The 18,917-nt window shown below is 56.7% G+C and overlaps 1 protein-coding gene across 1 annotated transcript; it reads left to right on the top strand.

Annotated features, from left to right (window-relative positions):
- The first annotated feature begins 1,842 nt into the window (after positions 1-1,842).
- RAB3A (RAB3A, member RAS oncogene family) lies at positions 1,843-18,754 on the top strand. The gene is made up of 5 exons (XM_039515602.1): positions 1,843-1,976; positions 11,154-11,381; positions 13,623-13,741; positions 15,954-16,078; positions 17,622-18,754. The coding sequence occupies exons 2-5, from the start codon at positions 11,154-11,156 to the stop codon at positions 17,810-17,812; spliced, it is 663 nt and encodes a 220-aa protein (XP_039371536.1). The 5' UTR covers positions 1,843-1,976; the 3' UTR covers positions 17,813-18,754.
- The last annotated feature ends 163 nt before the right edge of the window (positions 18,755-18,917 follow it).

Genomic DNA, 18,917 nt, shown 5'->3' with positions numbered 1-18,917 from the left:
GCCCCAGACTAGGTGTCGGGCTGAGGGGAGAGCTGGGGTCTCGCCCCAGGTAGGTGCTGGGCTCAGGGGAGAGCTGGGGTCTCGCCCCAGGTAGGCGCCGGGCTCAGGGGAGAGCTGGGGTCTCGCCCCAGGTAGGCGCCGGGCTCAGCTGAGGCTTCCTGAGCTAAAGTTAGGGTTGAGGTTTGTAGAGCACCGGGGCCTGCACTGAGGAGCAGGACTGCTGAGACGCCCAGGACTAGGGTGTGGGCTGAGTCTGGAAGGCTGCCAGGGCCCGTAGGGCTGCCCAGGCTCAGGATGGTGCTGTAGGACTCCACAAGCTGGGGTTCAGGACATGGCCGGGGTAAGGATATGGGCCCGTCGGGCTCCCAGGCTAGCAGAAGGGTCATGGCCCATAGGACTCGCTGGGGTAGGGTTGAGATTGGGGCTGGTGACTCTGCTTGGGCAGGATTTAGGCTCGGGGCGCTGGGGCTCCCCAGGCTGGGGTTAGGGTTCATCCCTAGCCATCGCTGGGGTAATATGGATTGTGGCATCTTGGGCTCGCTGGGCTAGAATTTCGTTTTGGGCTTCTAGGGCTTGGCAGCTGGGGTAGGGTTGCCAACTTTCTAATCGCACAAAACCGAACACCCCCGCCCCAAGGCCCCGCCCCTTCTCCAAGGCCCCATCCCTGCTCTCTCCATCCCCCCTGCCTCCATCACTTGCTCTCCCCCACCCTCACTCACTTTCACCAGGCTGGGGCGGGGGATTGGGGTGAGAGCTCCGCTGGGGGTGCGGGCTCTGGGGTGGGGCTGGGGATGAAGGGTTTGGGGTGCAGGAGGGGGCTGGGGCAGGGGGTTGGAGTGTGGGGGGGGCTCCAGGAGGAAGTTTGGGTGTGGGAGGGGGGCTCTGGGCTGGGGCAGGGAGCTGGGGTGCAGAACGGGGTTTGGGGTGTGGGCTCCCAGCGGCGCTTACCGCAGCTCCCGGGAAGCAGCCACCAGGTCCCTGCAGCCCCTAGGCACATGGGCAGCCAGAGAGGCTTCACGTGCTGCCCTCACGCCCACAGGCGCCGCCCCTGCAGCTCCCATTGGTCACGATTCCCGGCCAATGGGAGCTGCGGAGCCGGCACTGGGGGCGGGGGCAGCGCCCTGTGTGCGTAGGGGCCACAGGGAGCCTGCCTTAGCCCCAGGCCCCCACTGCGCCACCAACCAGAGGCACCAGGGTTCCTCTCCGACCGGGCGCTGCACTCGAAAACCGGTGATTGACACGGGGCTGGGGCGGCGCGTACCACCGACCCACGGGGGGGGTGACATGTTGGGACAGGGGGACCTGGCAGCGCATACCACTGTCTCCTCTGGGGGCAGGTGGGAAATGTGACAGAGGAGGTGGCACATATGGTGGCTTGTACCACTATCCCTTGGGGGGTGAACCTGTGGTGACGGGGCGATGACGTGTGTGGGCAGGCCTGTTGTGACAGAGGACATGGTGTGAGCCGGCTCATACCACTGCCCCTTGCGCAGGATGGTGCCATGTCCTGACAGGGGAGAGGGTGCGAGCCAGCTCATACCACTGTACCCTGTGGGGGTTCTGGCTCGTACCACTGCCCTATGGTGTGGAGGGGTGGCACGTCATGTGCCAGTAACAGCCATTGCCTTGAGGGGGCTCTGCCATCCCTGAGGGACCAGGCCAGCTGGCCTCCCTAGGAAGCTCGAGGCTGTCACTCAAAATTTCACGCAAGCGTGGAGTGCGTTCACCTTCATGCTGTCAATCATTAGCGCGGGCCTATCATCGCGCAAGACTGGGTAGGAGCCCGCCTCCCCGGGAACCTTGAGGGAGAAGCTCGGAATGGGTCGTCTGCGGCCTCCTGACGTCACTTTTCATCTGCATACCGGTCCCCGCCCCTTCGGAATGCTGGCGACGTCAGCCGGGCTCTGCAATTGCCGGGGCCGCGCGCGCTGCTGCTGCATTTGGTGCAAGAGGAGCCCGGGGAGCGCGATCCAGAGGTGAGCGCGCGCCCCCCCCGGGCAGCCCCGCCCGGCCCCCCGCGTGCAGGGCGATGCCCTTCATTTGACACCGGGCGGGGGATGCACCGGGCGGGGCTCCTGCTGGAGCTGTGTGCTTGGGGGGGCTCCTAGCATGGCAGAGCAATGGGGGGGGGGCAGCGTTCTGCATCTATTTCCGTCTCTGCCGGCCTGGGGGGGGGCAAACGAGCTTCCTCCGCCCCCCCACCTACGCTGCGCGTCTGGCGGTGGGATTGAGGGGCGCTGGGGTGCCCTGGGGTGCCCGGGAACTCCCGTGGCCTCCCACCTGGCGCTTGGATTAAGGGTGATGGGGCATTTTCGGGCTCTGTATAAAACATATTGAAGGGTCGGGTTTGGAGCAGAGGCTGAATCCATTCCAGTGATTTGCCAAGCTCTGCAAATGTGATTTCTCAGCTGGCAGTGTGGGAAACATGGAGGTTGAGGGAACCCAATAGGGTCACTGAATATTTCTCTCTCTCGGCTCTAGGTGAGACATTTCTCTTGGTTGGTGCCAGGTCAGAAGATTTGGCTGGGCCTCAAAAACATAGAGGTGGTGTTTGCAAGAGGAGCCATTCTGTGCATGCAGCCTTTTCTGCCAGTGTTTTTTTTTTGGGGGGGGTGCTAACTGATGCCATCCAGAGAAAGCCTTTTAAATAAAATAACAGTGAGCTGGTTAAGGATGTTTTAATATGAATGATTGATGGCAGGGCGGGGACTCTGAGGGCTGAATGCTACAGGCAACTGAATAGCTTGAATCCACCTGCATCCACTCAACCCCTGAGTCTCTGACAGTCATTTATTAACACATCCAACCAGGCATGCAACTTTGTTGGTCCCTGCTGTACAATGTGGTGGTGTATAAGGTTACTGCATTGCTCTCGTTTTGATGGGTGGTATAACTAACTTCACGTGTGCCTAACGCCGCTTTTAAAATAGAGAGCAAAATGGATGTGGGGGCCTGAGTGACTGTTTGCCTTGGCATCTGTGCACTTAGTGATGTTTGCATGGTGAAGGCAAACCAGTGAATGAGGTGGTCCGCCTCCATGATGGGTGTTTTGTGTTTCTTGGGTGATATTAAAGGATGAAGTTTCCAGAAGAAAACAGCTAGGGAGCTGGAGAAGAGCGCCCACTGCTAGGGCAGACGCTTCTGGTACAGAAATACCATGAACCCTTTTCAGCCCTGCTATCTCTACAGAATAAAACTGATTCTGTCTCCGTCCTGCTCTGCTCCCTCCCTCAGAAAAGCACTAGCTGATGAAAGATACTCATTGCCCAGCTCCATTGTTACCCTCTTCCTCACTGCAGAAACGTGCCTTGCCTAGGTCAGTGTAATTCTCAGACTTTACTGACCCAAATCTGCCTGCACACCAAGCTTTGCTCGTTAGCGCAGGGTTACTAGTGTCTGTTATTTTGCACCAGGACACTGTGAGGTTACAGAGACTCTTGCCATAGAGGCCTGCTGCTCAGCCAGGCCAGGACAGCGTGTTCTGGGCTGCTCTGTCTAGAGGCATTACAGAAATGGAGCCCACCTCCACGCCTGATCTGCACTGCCCCTTACGATGGGACTCTGTTTGCGCCTTGGCAGGAGAGAGATGCTTTTACTTGGGTGACAAACACTAAGTCGTGGGGCTAGTGGGGAATCGCCCTCCCTCTCTCTGGAGTGCTAGCTCATTGCTGGGATCTCCATGTGCCTGTGCCAGGAGGTGTCTGTCCCTCTGCATATCGTTTAATGCAGACACTTGGAGATGGTATACAGTAAAGCTGCATGTAGGTATTAAGAGTCCCGTAATTAAAATGCATTGGAGGAGCTAGCTCACTAAGTGGCTGGCTTAATGTAGCAATAAAATGTTTCTCTAAATATGAACTTGGTCCCCAAGGGCCGAATGACTAATATTATGTCGAGACCCATTATTTGAGTTAAATTGCATATTGTTAAAATGAGCTAAGTTACTTGCTGGATTGTATAGTTCCCATTGGCTCTGGATTGCTGTCAGATTAGCCGTGTAAACAGGATTTATTCATACACGTGTTCAGAGGTTTTCTTCTGTTTGGCTTTAGAGAAATGGAGCAGGGCCGATTTCTCCGAGGCTGAAAATTCTCTCTTGATTTTTTCCCCCCAAACTCTGAATTGTGCAGCTTATTAGGAAATGGAGTTCAGCTCAGCGCACCATTAAAGCTTCCTGACGGCATGTAATGACATGACCACAGCTGTACTGTCCAGCATGTCCGACTGTTCCCTGTTTGAGGTGCCTTTGGACTTGGGACAGCACTTGTAAAACAAAAACTCTCCTCCTCCTGGCTGCTTGTAAGTTCAGTTTGATAAAGGGAATCAGAAAGTGGCCATGTATTTCTGGGTGAATTTTGCACTCAAAACTGAAGTTGCTCAACCTTTTGCCTTGTGCATCGTACGTACAGCGCCTTGCATACACTCTCGCCCCACGTACCTTGTTGCTTGAATGTTAAGTGATCAGAGACTAAAACAAAGGTACAACAATTTCTCAGGAGATGCGATTAGAGAATCAAAGAGGCGTCTGCCCAGTAGTGACTATGAATGAGGTTATAAGGTCGCATTTCCTGATATTATTTCACAGAAAGGAAAAAAAATACTTTGTGGCTCTGGATTCTCCGTTTCTCCATTGCAAAGGGTGACCTTAAAACAGAGGAAGAGGCAGCTCGCCCAACTTGTTCATTTCCATTGACAGTAAAGGGAGAACGTCAGTAAACCCCTTTGCGAGCCATAGCCCACATACTTAAATCTTGGAGCTAAAAGCTCATGTTACTGTGCATCCTGGTACAACTCGGATGGAGCCGAATCTAGTCTCTGTGCTTTATAAATAGGGCTAGGAAAACGTCACCAGAGATTTGAAACTATTAGCCAGGGGCCAGCCTGAAAATCTGAGCATCTGCAGGGTATAAGGGCATCTCCCTAGTGTGAAGTGGTAGCCAACCCCCATTCCCTCCCTGGCTCTCGGATTCTTACCAATGTGCTGCCCCTGGACCATGCTCAGGGCTCTTTATCAGGGCCGGGTGGTAGGGGTCTAGTAAATGTGAAGCTGCTGGAAGGGAGAAGGATTTGCCTGTCTGGAGAACCTCCTGCCTATTGCAAGGAGAGGGGGTTTGTGCTTCTTCCCACAGCCATCTTGTGTTGTGCCCTCCCTACTACAGACGACTGGAGCACCCAACTTGAAATTGACTTGGTTCTTGCGTTTCCCTGAGGTGCTGAGACTAAATGCTTGAAACTGATCCACCTCGCCTTAATTTCATGCTGTTGCTGAAAAGAACTCTTCCCTGCAGCAGCAGCGGCACTGGAAAAGTCTGTCTGCAGATTCAGGAAGATGCTCCTGTATCAGTTCGTACTCTGCTCCAAGTTGAAAAGTTTATTGCCCCCTCTCCCCCGAAAAAAAAGCGACTAAGGGTTACAGAGGGGTCAAGGGGTGGTCCCTGGTGAACCTTCTGAGACAGGTGGGGGCCTCCAATCAGCCTGTTATGGCTTGCTGCAGGCTCTCTCTCTTAAGAAGCTCATAGCAGAGGGGAACAGCACCCTTCTGGCCTTGGAATCTACTGCAGGCATCTAGTGTCCCCCCTGTTGAGAATGGGCCCCAGGACTTCCCCCAAATCATTCCCAGAACAGGTCTTTTAGCAAAACAGCCAATCTTGATCATCTGGCTTCTCCTCCTAGCTGTCCACAAATCTGCGACAGTCAGAGGAGCAGGGGTCCTGAGTGTGTGTGTGCGTGTGCGGGGCTGGGGAGCAGGTTGGGAGCTGTTCACCCCAGGAGAGTGATTACGCAGTGATGGTTATTGTCTCCTGCTCTTGTCCTCCCACTGGGGTCTGGCGATGTCATGTTTGAAGCTTAGAGGTGGTGACCCCCAATTCTTAATGTCTGAATTTACAAATGGTGTCTCTGCTTCACTTCAGTATTGCAGGGGCTGGTTCTCTCTGTTGTGGTGGTTTGACATTTACATTGCAATAGTCCCTCAAGGCCACAGCCAGGTTGGTCCCCGTTGTGGTAGGTGCTGTGCAAACGCACAGACCCTGGAGAGTCGAGCTCAGCTTTGCGGTCTGGCTCTGCAGGAAAAAGAGAAAGTGAGACCATGTCTGCACTGGGCGGTGGCAGCAGCTGTGTAACTGACACGTGGGCCCTTTTGAAAATGTTGCCCTTGGTCTCTCACGGACACGTTGTGCTGTGCAGTGTGTGTTGGGGCTGATGATCCATAACAGGGCCCTGGCTGAAAATGTTTAACAACTCATCATGTTTGATCACAACCAAGTCATCTCAGACCTGGGCGTAGATCTCAGCTTGGAGAACCCGCTCCTTTTGTTACAAAGTGGCACAATAATAGACATAACGAGCTTCAGTGAATGCCTTTGTTTGTAGGGTGTCAGTATTCGGGAGCTGAATGTCCAGTTCAGGTAAACGTGGAGGGGGGAATTCTACCTTGGCACTAAACTTAACCCACTAATATTGGGGCTGGTATGACTTTAGAAAATGGGGCGTGTAGGGGGCACAGTTGGGTTTATAATGGAAAAGGTACAGAGAAAGGCAACAAAAATGATCAGAGGGATGGAACCGCTACCCTATGAGGAGAGATTAAAAAGACAGGGGCTTGTCAGTCTAGAGAAGAGACGACTAAGGGGGACTATGATAGAGGTTTATAAAGTCATGACTGGTGTGGAGCAGTGGCTCTCAACCTTTCGAGACTACTGTGCCCATTTCAGGAGTCTGGTTTGTCTTGTGCACCCCCAAGTTTCACCGCCCTTTAAAAACGACTTGCTTACAAAATCAGACCTAAAAATACAGAAGTGTCATAGCACACCAGTGCTGAAAAATGGCCGACTTTCTCATTTTTACCATGTAATTATAAAATAAATCAATTGGAATATAAATATTGTACTTATGTCAGTGTATGGTCTATAGAGCAGTATAAACCAGTCATTGTCTGTATGAAATTTTAGTTTGTACTGACCCCGCTAGTTATTTTAAGGTTACCTGTTGTAAAACTAGGCAAATCTCTAGATGAGTAGATCGGTTCCTGGAGGATAGGTCCATCGATGGCTATTAGCCAAGGTGGTCAAGGACGCAACCCCACGCTCCAGGTGTCCCTAAACCTCTGACTGCCAGACGCTCGGACTGGGCAACGGGATGAATCACTCAATGAATTGCCCTCTTCCACTCATTCCCTCTGACCCGTCTTGCCCCAGCCACTGTTGGAGGACACTGGGCTACATGGACCATTGGTCTGATCCACTGTGGCCATTCTTATGTTAAAACATCTTGCTTTGTTTGCATGGTTTCGGCTGCTGCCAGCACCCAGGCTGGCGGGATGCACATTCGACCCCGTAGTGGAGGCCTGGCTTTGCGTTGGTTCAGGCAGAGTGCAGGAACATCACAGCTGCATGGATCAAAGGCCCACACTGGCTGGCTGCCTCAAGAAGGAAATTGGAACCTTATCTATTCATGCAAGCTGTTCGCTTCAAGGGTTTCTCTAGAGGAAGCTTATATAATGGGAAAAAATCATGGTGCACTTGGACTGTTACTACGCGGGGAGCATTAATTTCTGGGGGGAAAGGGTTTGTCTCAGGACCTAGTAAATACAGACCTCCTGGATCTATTCTTGCATTCGAAGCTCTAGGGACCTCCCAGAGCAACAGTGTTTGCTGGTGCTGTCTGCCCTGCTGCATCCCTGGAAAATGTAGTGGCACAGGCCTGCCCTTGGTTCTCAGGAATTTTGCTCTGGATTGTCCAGGAGAAGCCCTGGGCTCTCTCGCTGTGCTCCTTCCGCCAGGTGCCTCTCCACATTCACGCAGCCTAGTGGGGAAGGCTCTAGACAGAGTCTTGAGATCTGGGCTGGTTCCTTGCTCTGCCCCAGAGGTCCTGTGTCACTGGGGTGGGGCTGTCAAAGGCAGCTGAGAGAGTTCAGGCACCCAGTTCCCATTGAAACTCCAGGGGAGTTGGCCACTGAGAATCCCACCCATAACCTCTCTGGGCTCCATTGCCAACCTGCAAAGTGGGGATTGTATTCCCTTTCTCCCACCCTGTCTCTGCTGATAGAAAGCTCTCCTGGGCAGGGACTGTGTCTGTGCAGTGCTCTGAGCCCCGCCAGGCCTTTGGGCACCACTGGTCGAGGAATAGTGATGCCGGCATTAGACCAATGGTCCATCTAGCCCAATATCCCGTCTCTCACGGTGGCCAGTGCCAGGTGCTTCCGGTGGTTGGAGGTTGAGGGGTGCCCGGAGCGTGGGGTTGCATCCCTGACAGTCTTGGCTAACAGCCATCGATGGGCCTGTCCTCCATGAACATATCGAACTCTCGTTGGAGCCCAGTTCTACTTTTGGCCTTCACAGTGTCCCAGGCAATGACCGTGGGTTGTTCCACGGCTTGAAGCAGCACTTCCCTTTGTTTGTTTTCAGCATGTGACCCCCTAGCTTGTGTGTCATGTGAAAAGATAAATAACGCTTCCTTATTCACTTTCACTTTCCCCACACCAGTCATGTTTCCATAGCTTCGACCACATCCCCCCTTAGCGTCTCTTTTCCAAGCTGAGCAGTCCCCGTCTTTTTAATCTCTCCTCACAGAGCAGCTGTTCCACACCCCTAGCAGTTTTTCTTGCCCTTCTCTGTACCTCTTTCGATTCGCATATTTTTTTTTTTTTGAGATGGGGTGACCAGAACTGCACACACGGTTCAAGATGTGTGTGTACCGTGGATTCATATAGTGGCCTTGTGATATTTTCTGTTTTATGATCTATCCCTTTCCTATGGTTCCTAACATTCTGTTTACTTTTTTGGCTGATTTTTCCGATCGAGCGGATGTTTTCAGAGAACTAGCCATGATGATGCCAAGTTCTCCTCCTTGAGTGAGAACAGCTAATTTAGACCCCATCATCCCGTATGCATAGCTAGGATTATGTTTTCCAGTGTGCATGACTTTGCACTTAGACTGAGTCTCGAGGTGCCATTTTGTTACCCAGCCACCCAGTTTTGGGAGATCCCTCTGTAACTCTTCACAGTCAGCTTTGGACTTAACTATCTTGAGTAATTTTATATCATCTGCACATTTTGCCAGTTCACTGTTCGCTCCCTTTTCCAGATCATTTATGAATCTATTGGTCCCCGTACAGACCCTTGGGGGACCTTGCTGTTGCAGGGTTATCGCACCATTTCCGTGAGAAGCCCAAGGGTCCTGTTTTGATTGGCGCACGTGCTGGGGTAGTTCACAGTTACGTTAGCAGTGGAGGAGTTTGCGGCAAAGACCTGAGTTTGCTTTGTGCTGAAGCTGGGTGGACTCTCAGCCCAGGAGTCTGGGTTAGCCCCTCCACATTGGGGAGGAAGCAGGACTTGTGGTGCAGGCTAAGCGTGGCCTGGTGCCCTGCTGCAGTTCACTCTAGCAGCTGGGCAGGAAGGAGACAAAGGGTGTGATGGGCAGAAGCAGCAGAGGCCCTTGTGCAGACACTGCAGCGTTCCAGGGAGGAACTGGCCACGCCCGTGAGGCTCCTGGGAGCTGGGCTCCCGGTCCATCTCGGTACTGCAGAGAGCCGTCCTGCCTGCGCCGGGAGCCGCGTGGGCTCCAGGCAAAGGGCTGCTCTTCAGGGGCCTGTCTGTCAGACCTTCCATTTTCCCCACGCTCTCTTCCCAGTGCCAAGGACCCGGAGTTCTCCACTCGCAGATGCCGCTCGCTGTGTCTCCACCAGCTGTTCAGACCCTGAATATCCATCACTTGCCAGCAACAGGCTTCAAAAACGTCGTCATGAGTCTGGATCCCTGGCGGCTCTGCGGGGCCCGGCACAGAACTGCTGCCACACCTGGAACGGACTGGCCCCCGTGCTGCCCATCCCCCCAGGGGACCCGGCCCGAATGGGCCATGATGCCTGGACTCCCCGGGGCCGGGGGGAGGGGAGCTGACACCAGCTGCCCAGGGTGCTGTGCCTGCTCAGTGGATAATCAAAGGGCCTCCGTCTTCAGGACTGTCCCCACCCGGCACCTCTCACCACCCTGGCAGGGGGTGCAAGGATCGCTGGCAAGGGCAGTGGGAGCTTTAGCCAAGTCAGAGGGGTGTCGAGGCCCCCCCGTACCAGCCCTTGGCAGACCAAGTGCAGGAAGGTCTGGGGAGAGCAGGGGCAGTGCCCGGGGGGCCGGAGGGGCTGAGCTGTGCCTAGCTCGGCCAAGCAGCAGCAGCCTGCGGGGATTTCATGGGGCGCTTTGCTGAGGGCAGGGCCAGGGGGTGGAATGAAGATGGAGAGACTCGAGGTGGGCAGCAGGAAGGCGTTAGTCCCTGATGGGGCTCTCCAGGGCGGGATGGGGGGAGCTGTGCCTGGAGTCGCACAGCCTTGCCCTGGGGAGCAGGCCGTAGGATCAGCCTTGCTCTGGCTGGGGACTGGGTTGGGTGGAATAGGCCTCTTCCCCCTCATTGACTTCTGGGTGTAACGTACCTCGAGTATGTGCTGGGACAGAAAGGGAGCCCAGGCCTCTGGTCTGATGGGCCTTGCGGCTTCCGGCTCGTGAACAGGGCAGGGAGATCCTGTGGAATAGCTAGATCTGGGAGAGGCTGGATCAGAGAGCCCAGATGGCTCGGGGCTGGCATCCTCTGCTGGGCCCAACTTCTTGCGTCAGCCGCATTGGTGGGTGGCATGTGCTGTGATTACCCCCAGCTGCCAGTGGGGAAACACGGGGCAGGGCCCAGGCTCATGCAGGGCTGGGGTCTCAGGGTTATCCTAAGACGGCGTGGCAGAGAGGAGCAGGTTTAAAATCTGACCGAGCCGTTCTGGGTGTGCGTAGACCTGGATTCTGTTCCCAGCTCTCTGGTCACTCCGCCCCTGCTGGGAAACCTTGTACCTTCGTTCCAGAGCGTTGAACGCTTCAGTGCTCCTTTGCGGATGACACCAGATATGACCCGCAGGAAGAGCCCCCCATGAGCCTCCCCCCCTCCCTGTTGCAGGGCAGAAAGGGTGGGCATATCTAGGTGCCATTTCTGGTGGTTCACGCCGCCCGCCCATGTTACTGCACCCAGAGGGTTGGTGGGGTGCAATACTATGTGATGTGGCCTCCCAGAAGCTGATGGTGGGGTCTCTGGGTCTGAGCGGGGAGCAACCACCCTGGTTACTCCATGGAGCTGAGCACGTGCCTCACCAGCCCAGCTCTCCCTTATGCTTCCCTTTGCAGATGGCTTCCGCTACCGACTCCCGCTATGGCCAGAAGGAATCCTCGGATCAGAACTTCGACTACATGTTCAAGATCCTGATCATCGGGAACAGCAGCGTGGGGAAGACCTCGTTCCTGTTCCGGTACGCTGACGACTCCTTCACTCCCGCCTTCGTCAGCACCGTCGGCATCGACTTCAAAGTCAAAACCATCTACAGGAACGACAAGCGCATCAAGCTGCAGATCTGGGTAGGGGCCGTGGTCGCTGCACGCGCTGGCGGGTGGGGGATGCAGTGAGGGGGGCTCTGTGGTTCTGTATGTCAGGTGTGGGGCAGCCATCCGGGTCAGGAGACGTGCACTGACACCTCCTCGGCCCAGCTGGCCCCTCCAGGGCTGGGGTGATAACCCAGAGTCCTGGGCAGGCCTCAGTCCGGGGAGTCACGTTCGGCCACCCTCGACTTCCCTGCAGCTTAGACTGGCCCCCGGCCGAGGCTGCTGCATGGTGTGCCTGGCTCAGCACGGCTGGCGTGTTCTGGGCAGTCCATGGTGGGCATCATGGGATCGGTGCTTGCTGGGGGAGATGTTCACGGAATGATAACCTGCCCAGAGTGTTTTCCGAAGGGCAGACATCACGTGGGTGGCGCCGGTTCCGGTTTCTTTAACGCTCTTTCTCCCCGGGACACAGGTTGCTAATTAACCGCTTCCACTAAGCGTGAGCCTCCTGCATCTGCTGCCAGCCCTCTGCCTGCCCCACAGCCCCCTTGCCCCTGGTGGCCTGGCGGAGTGGCCATTTCAGAAGAGGGGTCCTGGTGTGCTGGGGGACTGGGGTCTGTGTGGGACAGCGGTGGCTGTGGCCTATTCTGCCTCCTAGGACCTGAGCACCCCGCGCTCAGGGCTGTTCTAAGCCCAGCTCGACAGCATTGCCTCTCCTAGCTCCTCCACCGGGCAGGTCCCTGCAGAGCGATCCCGGGCTGCCCCTTGCTCTGCACCCCAGGACACGCGTGCGCACGCACCCCCTCTGACGCGCTGGGCTCCTAACATGGGCTAATGGCTCAATGGAGCCTTCCAAGGCCTTGGCTCCAGGACACTCAGAGGTGGCCTCATGCTCCATGGATGGCGTGTGGCATAAAGAAACAGCGCCATGTGCTGACAGGCTCCCTGCCTCCCCAGGGAGGCCGGATACCAATTAGCACAGAGCTTAATCACAGAAGGGCCCGGAACAGTCTAAGCAGCAGAGCTGAAGGAGCAGCTGGAGCGACAGATTTAGCTGCGGTGGCTTTGCCCTCGTTACCGGGGGATGTGAAATGCTGCTGCGCGGCTCTGAGCTGCCTGCTGCAGCGGTGAAAGGCTCAGGGTGCTGGAGCCCGAGCAGCGTGGAGCCTGGTGACTCTTGGCCGAGCGGGGAGGGGTCTGTGGGCACGTGCGCCACTTCCCAGCCTAACGAAGCCGCTGCCCCGGGAGTGCAGAGTGGGGGTTAATTTTCAGGAGAGCCGAGTTCAGGGTGCTTTGTGGGGGCCGCGTTCAGCTTCCCCCAGTAGCATTGCAGACAGCAGAACGGTCCCTTGCTGGGAGGCAAAACGTGCCAAAATGGGAGGGCAGGGGCTGTGCGGGTCTGTGTGGCAGGGGGTGTCTCAGCAGCAATGGCTGGAGGCCTGGGGCAGAGGGTGCAGTGACCTGAGGGGCCATGGAGGAGGTGTCTGCAAGCATCTCTCTGACACTTGCTGGCCCCGGTGCAGCCGCATGCAGGGCTGGGAAGGGAGGGCCGCTGGGCCCACCAGCTCTGGCTGCGAGAGTCGCCTGCGCGAGGCAGCAAACCACCGCCTGTCCCTGGAGCTGGGCGCGGCGTGCGGGACCAGGGCTCCGTTTGGCACAGGGACGGGTTGCTATGGCGAATCGCAGGCAGCTCCGCTGCAGGCCTGACTGAGCCTCCCAGCCGCCTTGGGAGTCCCCAGAGACAGGGAGTCACGGTCCCCCCCCTTACCCCCACTCCTGAGCAGGGCTCCCCGGAGGCCCTGTCCCCCGTGGCACACGCAGGGTTGCTTGGCTGTGATCTCACTGCCGGGCTTGGGAGGGGGTGTGTGGGAGAGGTGCTGTGCCGTGTCCTGCACTCCCAGCCCAGGAGGTGCCATACGGGGCAGTGGGGCGCACTGGCCTGGCCCTGTGCCCTAGATCATTCTGGGTGGGGGTCAGTAGCCCTGGGAGAAAGTTCCAGAGACTTGGCTAAACATTGGATTTTCCTTCTTTAAATCTCAGAGGCAGGATCCATCTCCGCCCGTCTCACAGTGCTGGAGCTCCGGGGCAGCACGGGAGTTAGGGTGGGTTCCCACGTCCTTCCTGCCCTGAGCTCTGGCACCCCGGCCCAGGGCCTGCCTCTGGACTCGGCCGTGCTTTGTGCTGCGGGGGGCGGGGGGGTCTCCAAGGGACCCTTGAATTACTCAGGGCAGCTCCTGGCGCTGCTGCTCCCAAGTGACCCTGCTCTGGTCTCCCCAGGACACCGCAGGCCAGGAGAGGTACCGGACCATCACCACCGCGTACTACCGGGGGGCCATGGGCTTCATCCTGATGTACGACATCACCAACGAGGAGTCCTTCAACGCCGTGCAGGACTGGTGAGCGGGCGGCTCTGAGGGCACCGGGAAGGGAAAGTGACACTGAGCCTTGGCACTGCCGTGCCAGCGTCTCGTTAGCAGAGCCGGGGGAGGGGGCGGGACCTCTCCATCGTGCTGGGGGAGCTGTGCAGAGCCAGCTGGGACCCGGCAGCCTGGCCACTCAGCAGGTGTCTGTCTGTGCTTCTGCCCAGCCCCAGGCCCGAACACGCCAGCTGGACTGTAGCTGGGACCCCTCCCCCATGCCATGTCTCTGCCTGCCAACGGGCTGTGGTACCACTGGGAGCCCTCCCTGCGCGTGGCAGCTCTGCGGACAGCACAGACTCTGCTGCCAGCTGGTCACCAGGTGCCCTCTGGGGCCTGCTCTGCTGCGGAGCCGTGCTCCTAAGGGGCTGCTGCCTTCTCAGAGCTTGCCAAGATGTTCGCCCACTTACAATCCTCCCCTGCCCTCTGCTAAGGAAACACCCTTGGCACCTGCACCCCCTGCCTCCTCCTGGGGCTGCAGCTTGGACTCTGCACGGCTGCTGCTGGCCATCTCTCCGCTGCGGCCCCCACCCCATTTGAAATGGGTGTTTCCTACCTCTGGGGAATTACATCTCTGCGGGGTGGGGCCTGGCCTGCGATGCCCCCAGCTCTTGTCGCCCAGAGACAGGGCAAGGTTTGCCGCCTGGAGCGTCTCCCTCCCCTGTGCACCGCGGTTCCTGGGGACAGGGGCTGCGTGGCTTGGTGCTTTCGTGCCTGCAGCTGTAATGCAGCCCGCATGGCTCCCCCCGCCGGGCAGTCCCTGGCCTTGAGTTCTGGGCTGTCAGCAGCCTGGCTAATAACCTGCCCGCGTGGGCTGTGGCTGCGCCTGAGCCAAATGAAGTGCAGCCCTTGCAGAAATTCTGGGCCAGGAGCCTCCTCCCCCAGCCCACGACAGCGAGCCGAGCTCGGAGCCCCCAGGAACCCTTCTGCAGCAGGCCAGGAGAGCGGCACCGAGCCGGGCGCCCCGAGCAGCCGCTGACGGGCCGTGTCCGTGGAGCTAGACCTGGGATCTGGGCTGGAACGTGTCCTGTTGGCACTGAGCCTGGCTGGCTGTTTGGGCCGCCCGCTCCCTCCCCAGTGCAAGAACGAAACAGCCCCCGAGTGTGTTCAGAGAGGGGCCGGTCAGTCTAGCGTGGCCTGGTTCCCACTTCCCCAGGCTCTGCTTTCGGCCCTGGATCACTGGGAATCTCAGCAATTCACCCTAGAGCTCTGCCCCCCTCTTCCCCAGGCCCACTGTGTAGCTGGAGAGTCCCACGTACGTGCACAGCTCCTGGCCTTTAACCAAGCCTGTGCTGGGCTGATCCCGCAAGCCCGTTCTGTGCAACTCGCGCTGCTGGTGGCAAGCTGGCTGGCTCTGGCCGCTGGCGACGGGGTCCCGAGCTCTCCCCCTAGGAGGCTGGTTCCCGGATGGGCAGCGACCAAAATCCTTTCCCACCCACTGGCACTTGGTGCCCAGGTGCAGAGAGCAGGCAAGTGTTTTCAGCACACTCGAGCGCAGCCCCCCAGGAATGCCCCTCGGGGCCGTCTCTGCTGAGAAGCTGAAGCCCTGGACACCCCAGCTGGGCACGCTAGGGCCAGCTGCAGAGCGGAGTGGGAGAGGAAAGGAGCACAGCTTGCCCTGCTGCTCTCTATTCTGTACTAGCCGTGCTGTGCCCAGGCTGCTACCAGCACTGGAGTTGAGCTTTTCCGTCTCGGCTGTCCCCATCCTCTGCTCCCGCTCTCTGGTGCACTGACCACCAATGCATCGTGCTACTGGTTCCTACAGTAATTTTCTCTCTCTGCCCCGTATTCACTACCTCTTTAGTCTCTCCCTGCTTTGCTGGTTTCTTCACACTCTGTAGCTTTGATGGCTCCAGCTAAGAGGCTGAGGGGTGAAGGCCTCTTGCCGCTGGCCCAGAGAACCAGGCTCCAGTCTCTGGCTGGGATCTAGGACTCTTGGCCCAGAGTCTTTAAAGGTATTGATGTATTGCTGTGCTCAGCACTGCAGTGCCTAACTGATTTAGGAGCCTACATTGCATTAACTGTCAGTGGGATTTTGGTTCCTAAGTGCCTGAATCACTTTAGGCATTGCAGCACGGAGCACAGCACCACTTCAGTGCCTTTAACAACCTGGGCCTTCGTCTATAACCAGCTGCCCACAGCCCTGCTCTCTGAATATTGTGGTTATTTGTTCCCGTACTGCGACTTTAAGGTCAACCCAGATCAAGACCTATTCCTGGGATAACGCACAGGTGCTGCTGGTGGGTAACAAGTGCGACATGGAGGACGAGCGAGTTGTGGCGTCGGAGAGAGGGCGCCAGCTGGCAGAGCACCTGGGTAAGTACTGGCTACTGTGCACGCAGCGCCAGGCTAGGTAACGGGCTGACCCTGCACGGTTCCGGCTGGCGACGCTCGAGCCCTGTCAGGACTTGGTCTTATGTGAGCAGCTGAGAGGGTTCCAGGCATTGCCGAGCTGTTGGGGCTTTGCGCTGCCTTGCACAAGAGCAACTCAGAAGCCAAGTTCTGGGCATGGGAAGGTTCTTTGGCCAGTTGAGCAGCAGCATCTGCTGCCCCAGAAGGTATCTGGACAGAGATGGCAGTAATGGTGCCCTGCAGGTCTGGGAAGCATCTTTTAGGGGCTGACAGGCGTGGGGAAGATGGGGTGTGCTGCACTTGTACGGCAGGCACAGACCTGTAACCCTGCGAGGTGGGTGGGTGGTGCGGTTGTATGGCAGGCACAGGAGCTGTAACCCTGAGAGGGGACCTGTGTGTCTTTCCTGTCGAGTAATGTAATTAAGACTCATTGCACTTGCCATAACTCTGTCACTATGTAGCAGCATGGCTTGTCTTCTAACAAACACTGGTGCTGGCTGGGCAATTACAGTTTTTCGATAACTGTTTCTATTATTATAACAACCCTCTAAACCCTGCGTTTACTGCTGTAAAGTGGTTGGAAAACCAGTCGGCCTGGGTGGATTTCCGAGCAGGTTAAACCCAGTTAGAACGTGGGGCGAGTTTTATGGATTTATAACTAAACCTTTTTCCCTGCAAAGCATCCCATTAAAATTTAACAGCCCAGAGGAGGAGCTGTAAAACCCTTTAAAAATTCAGAGACTTCCCATATTTATCGTGAGCATGACAAGAACTGGCTACAACCAGCAGGAGCCTGAGCGGCTGGGAGCGGCCCCGCCCGTGGACTCTGTTGCCTGCCTGGAAGGGACTTGGGCAGCCAATGTTAAGTTTACAATAAGCAACTGGTATCAGTGTGCTGGCGTCTAGCCCCCATCTTTACGTGGTCAGTCAATCAAAGAGGCTTGGGTATTTCCTGGGCTTTGTAAGGCGGGGTCCCTCGCACGTGGGTCACCGCAGGGAGGCCTCTCTCCTGGCTGCACAGAAAACACTCAGCTCTAGGGATGCTGAGCTCTGCTACTTGGTTCTAACCTGGTGGAATCCCGGCCCCGGATCTCAGCATCTTCGACAGCAAGAGCTGAGCTTGTAAAGGTGCCTTCCCCTGGCTGACCTAGTTAGCTTCAATCAGCAGCTCCTGTGATGGGGAGCAGGAGCCTGAGCTGAACATCCCGGGCCATTTAACAGAGCCGGGGTGACCTCACTGGCTAGTGATGGTCCCCGGCTGCTGACCCTGCCTGCTGCTGAGATTGCCTTGTTATTTTCCATGTACATTTGGGGCCATGTAAAAGTAATGACCTGGGATGGATTCATTTCCAGGGTCTTTAATTATCCCAGCTAAAAGCCCTTCCCAGGGCTGAGGAATGGTTTGGTAACCTGCACTGCAGGGCCCCTGTTGGTGAGCAAAGGCCCTGCCTTGCCCCCAGTCCCTCCCGGCTGCCAGTCTCACGCTCTCCCATCTCCCTTTGGCCAGGGTTTGAGTTCTTCGAAGCCAGCGCAAAGGACAATATCAACGTCAAGCAGACGTTCGAACGGCTCGTCGACATTATCTGCGAGAAGATGTCCGAGTCCCTAGACACGGCGGACCCAGCAGTGACTGGCGTGAAACCAGGGCCGCAGCTGACTGACCAGCAAGCACCCCCGCACCAGGACTGTGCCTGTTAGAGACTGCAGCACGGCCCCTCTGCCCGCTTCGGCCACGTCACCCCTCCAAGTAACTCAGTTGTGCTCTCACTTCAAGGCCCCAGTCGCTAGGTCTGGTGGGGTGGCCCATAGCGATGAGCTGTCTGCCCGCTCTCACCTCGCAGGGTTTGAAAGGGCTCTGGCCACCCTCTCAGAGGCTGCAGGTTCCACGGGGCGTCACCCCGCCCTTTCCGCTCCCTCCAGTTTGCCACCCCGGGACGGTAGGAGAAACTTTTTTGTTGTTTGCTTTTAACTAGTTCCTGATTGTGCCCCCTTATTTATATATAATTGTCTGTCGAGCTGGAAGTGGGGGGGTTAATTGCAGAATCCTGCATTAACCAGCTGACTCCGCTTGGCCAATTAGCTTCCTTCCTTCCTGCCTAGGTGGATCCCTGCTGCTGGGTGGTGGGAAGAGCCCTGCTCAAGGGAGAGCAGCTTAAAGGACTAGAGTCCTCTTGGTGTAGCATCTCCTGATGCTCCTGACCGACCAGCCCTGCCCCCTGGAACCAGAGACTTGCTCCCTTAGCTGTAGTGCTACTGAAGGGGTGACGCGTTGGGGTTGCAGCTCAGCCAGCCAGAGGCTGGGGGTGGATGTGGATTTTAACCTTGACAATTTAATCACTTACTAAAGGGTACGTCTAGATCCCAATGAGGCATTAGTGCAGGTGGTTTGTCATAGAGATTTGTTCCAGCCCTGTCTTTACACCTCCCCTTAGCTTGTTCTCCTTGCTAGCCCAGAGGCCTTGGCCGATAGCGCTGGCTGGCTGGAGAGCCACTTGACTTTCATTCCTCTGCTGCTTTGTTCTCCCCCACCAAGGATGGCTAGTTCCTGACTATTGTATAAATAGATGCTAATTTATGCTCCTGCTGTCTTCCTCCTTGTACATAAAAACAACCTTCCTGTAAATAGAAGTAGCAAGTGACCGTTGTGTGACGTGCTGTGCTGTGCTTGTGCAGATGTATTTATTTTATCAGTGTGGTATTAACCTGCTTGTGAATATCACTTTTAAATCTATTATTTCAAAGCAAAGGTGAGTAAGGGCCAAGGCGCTCCTGAACCAAACCAGCCCCAGGCTGGTGGCGGAGC

Source organism: Mauremys reevesii, linkage group 26 (assembly GCF_016161935.1).
Source record: "Mauremys reevesii isolate NIE-2019 linkage group 26, ASM1616193v1, whole genome shotgun sequence".
In the NCBI taxonomy this organism is placed as follows: Eukaryota; Metazoa; Chordata; order Testudines; family Geoemydidae; genus Mauremys; species Mauremys reevesii.
This window is presented reverse-complemented; position numbering and strand designations above follow the sequence as displayed.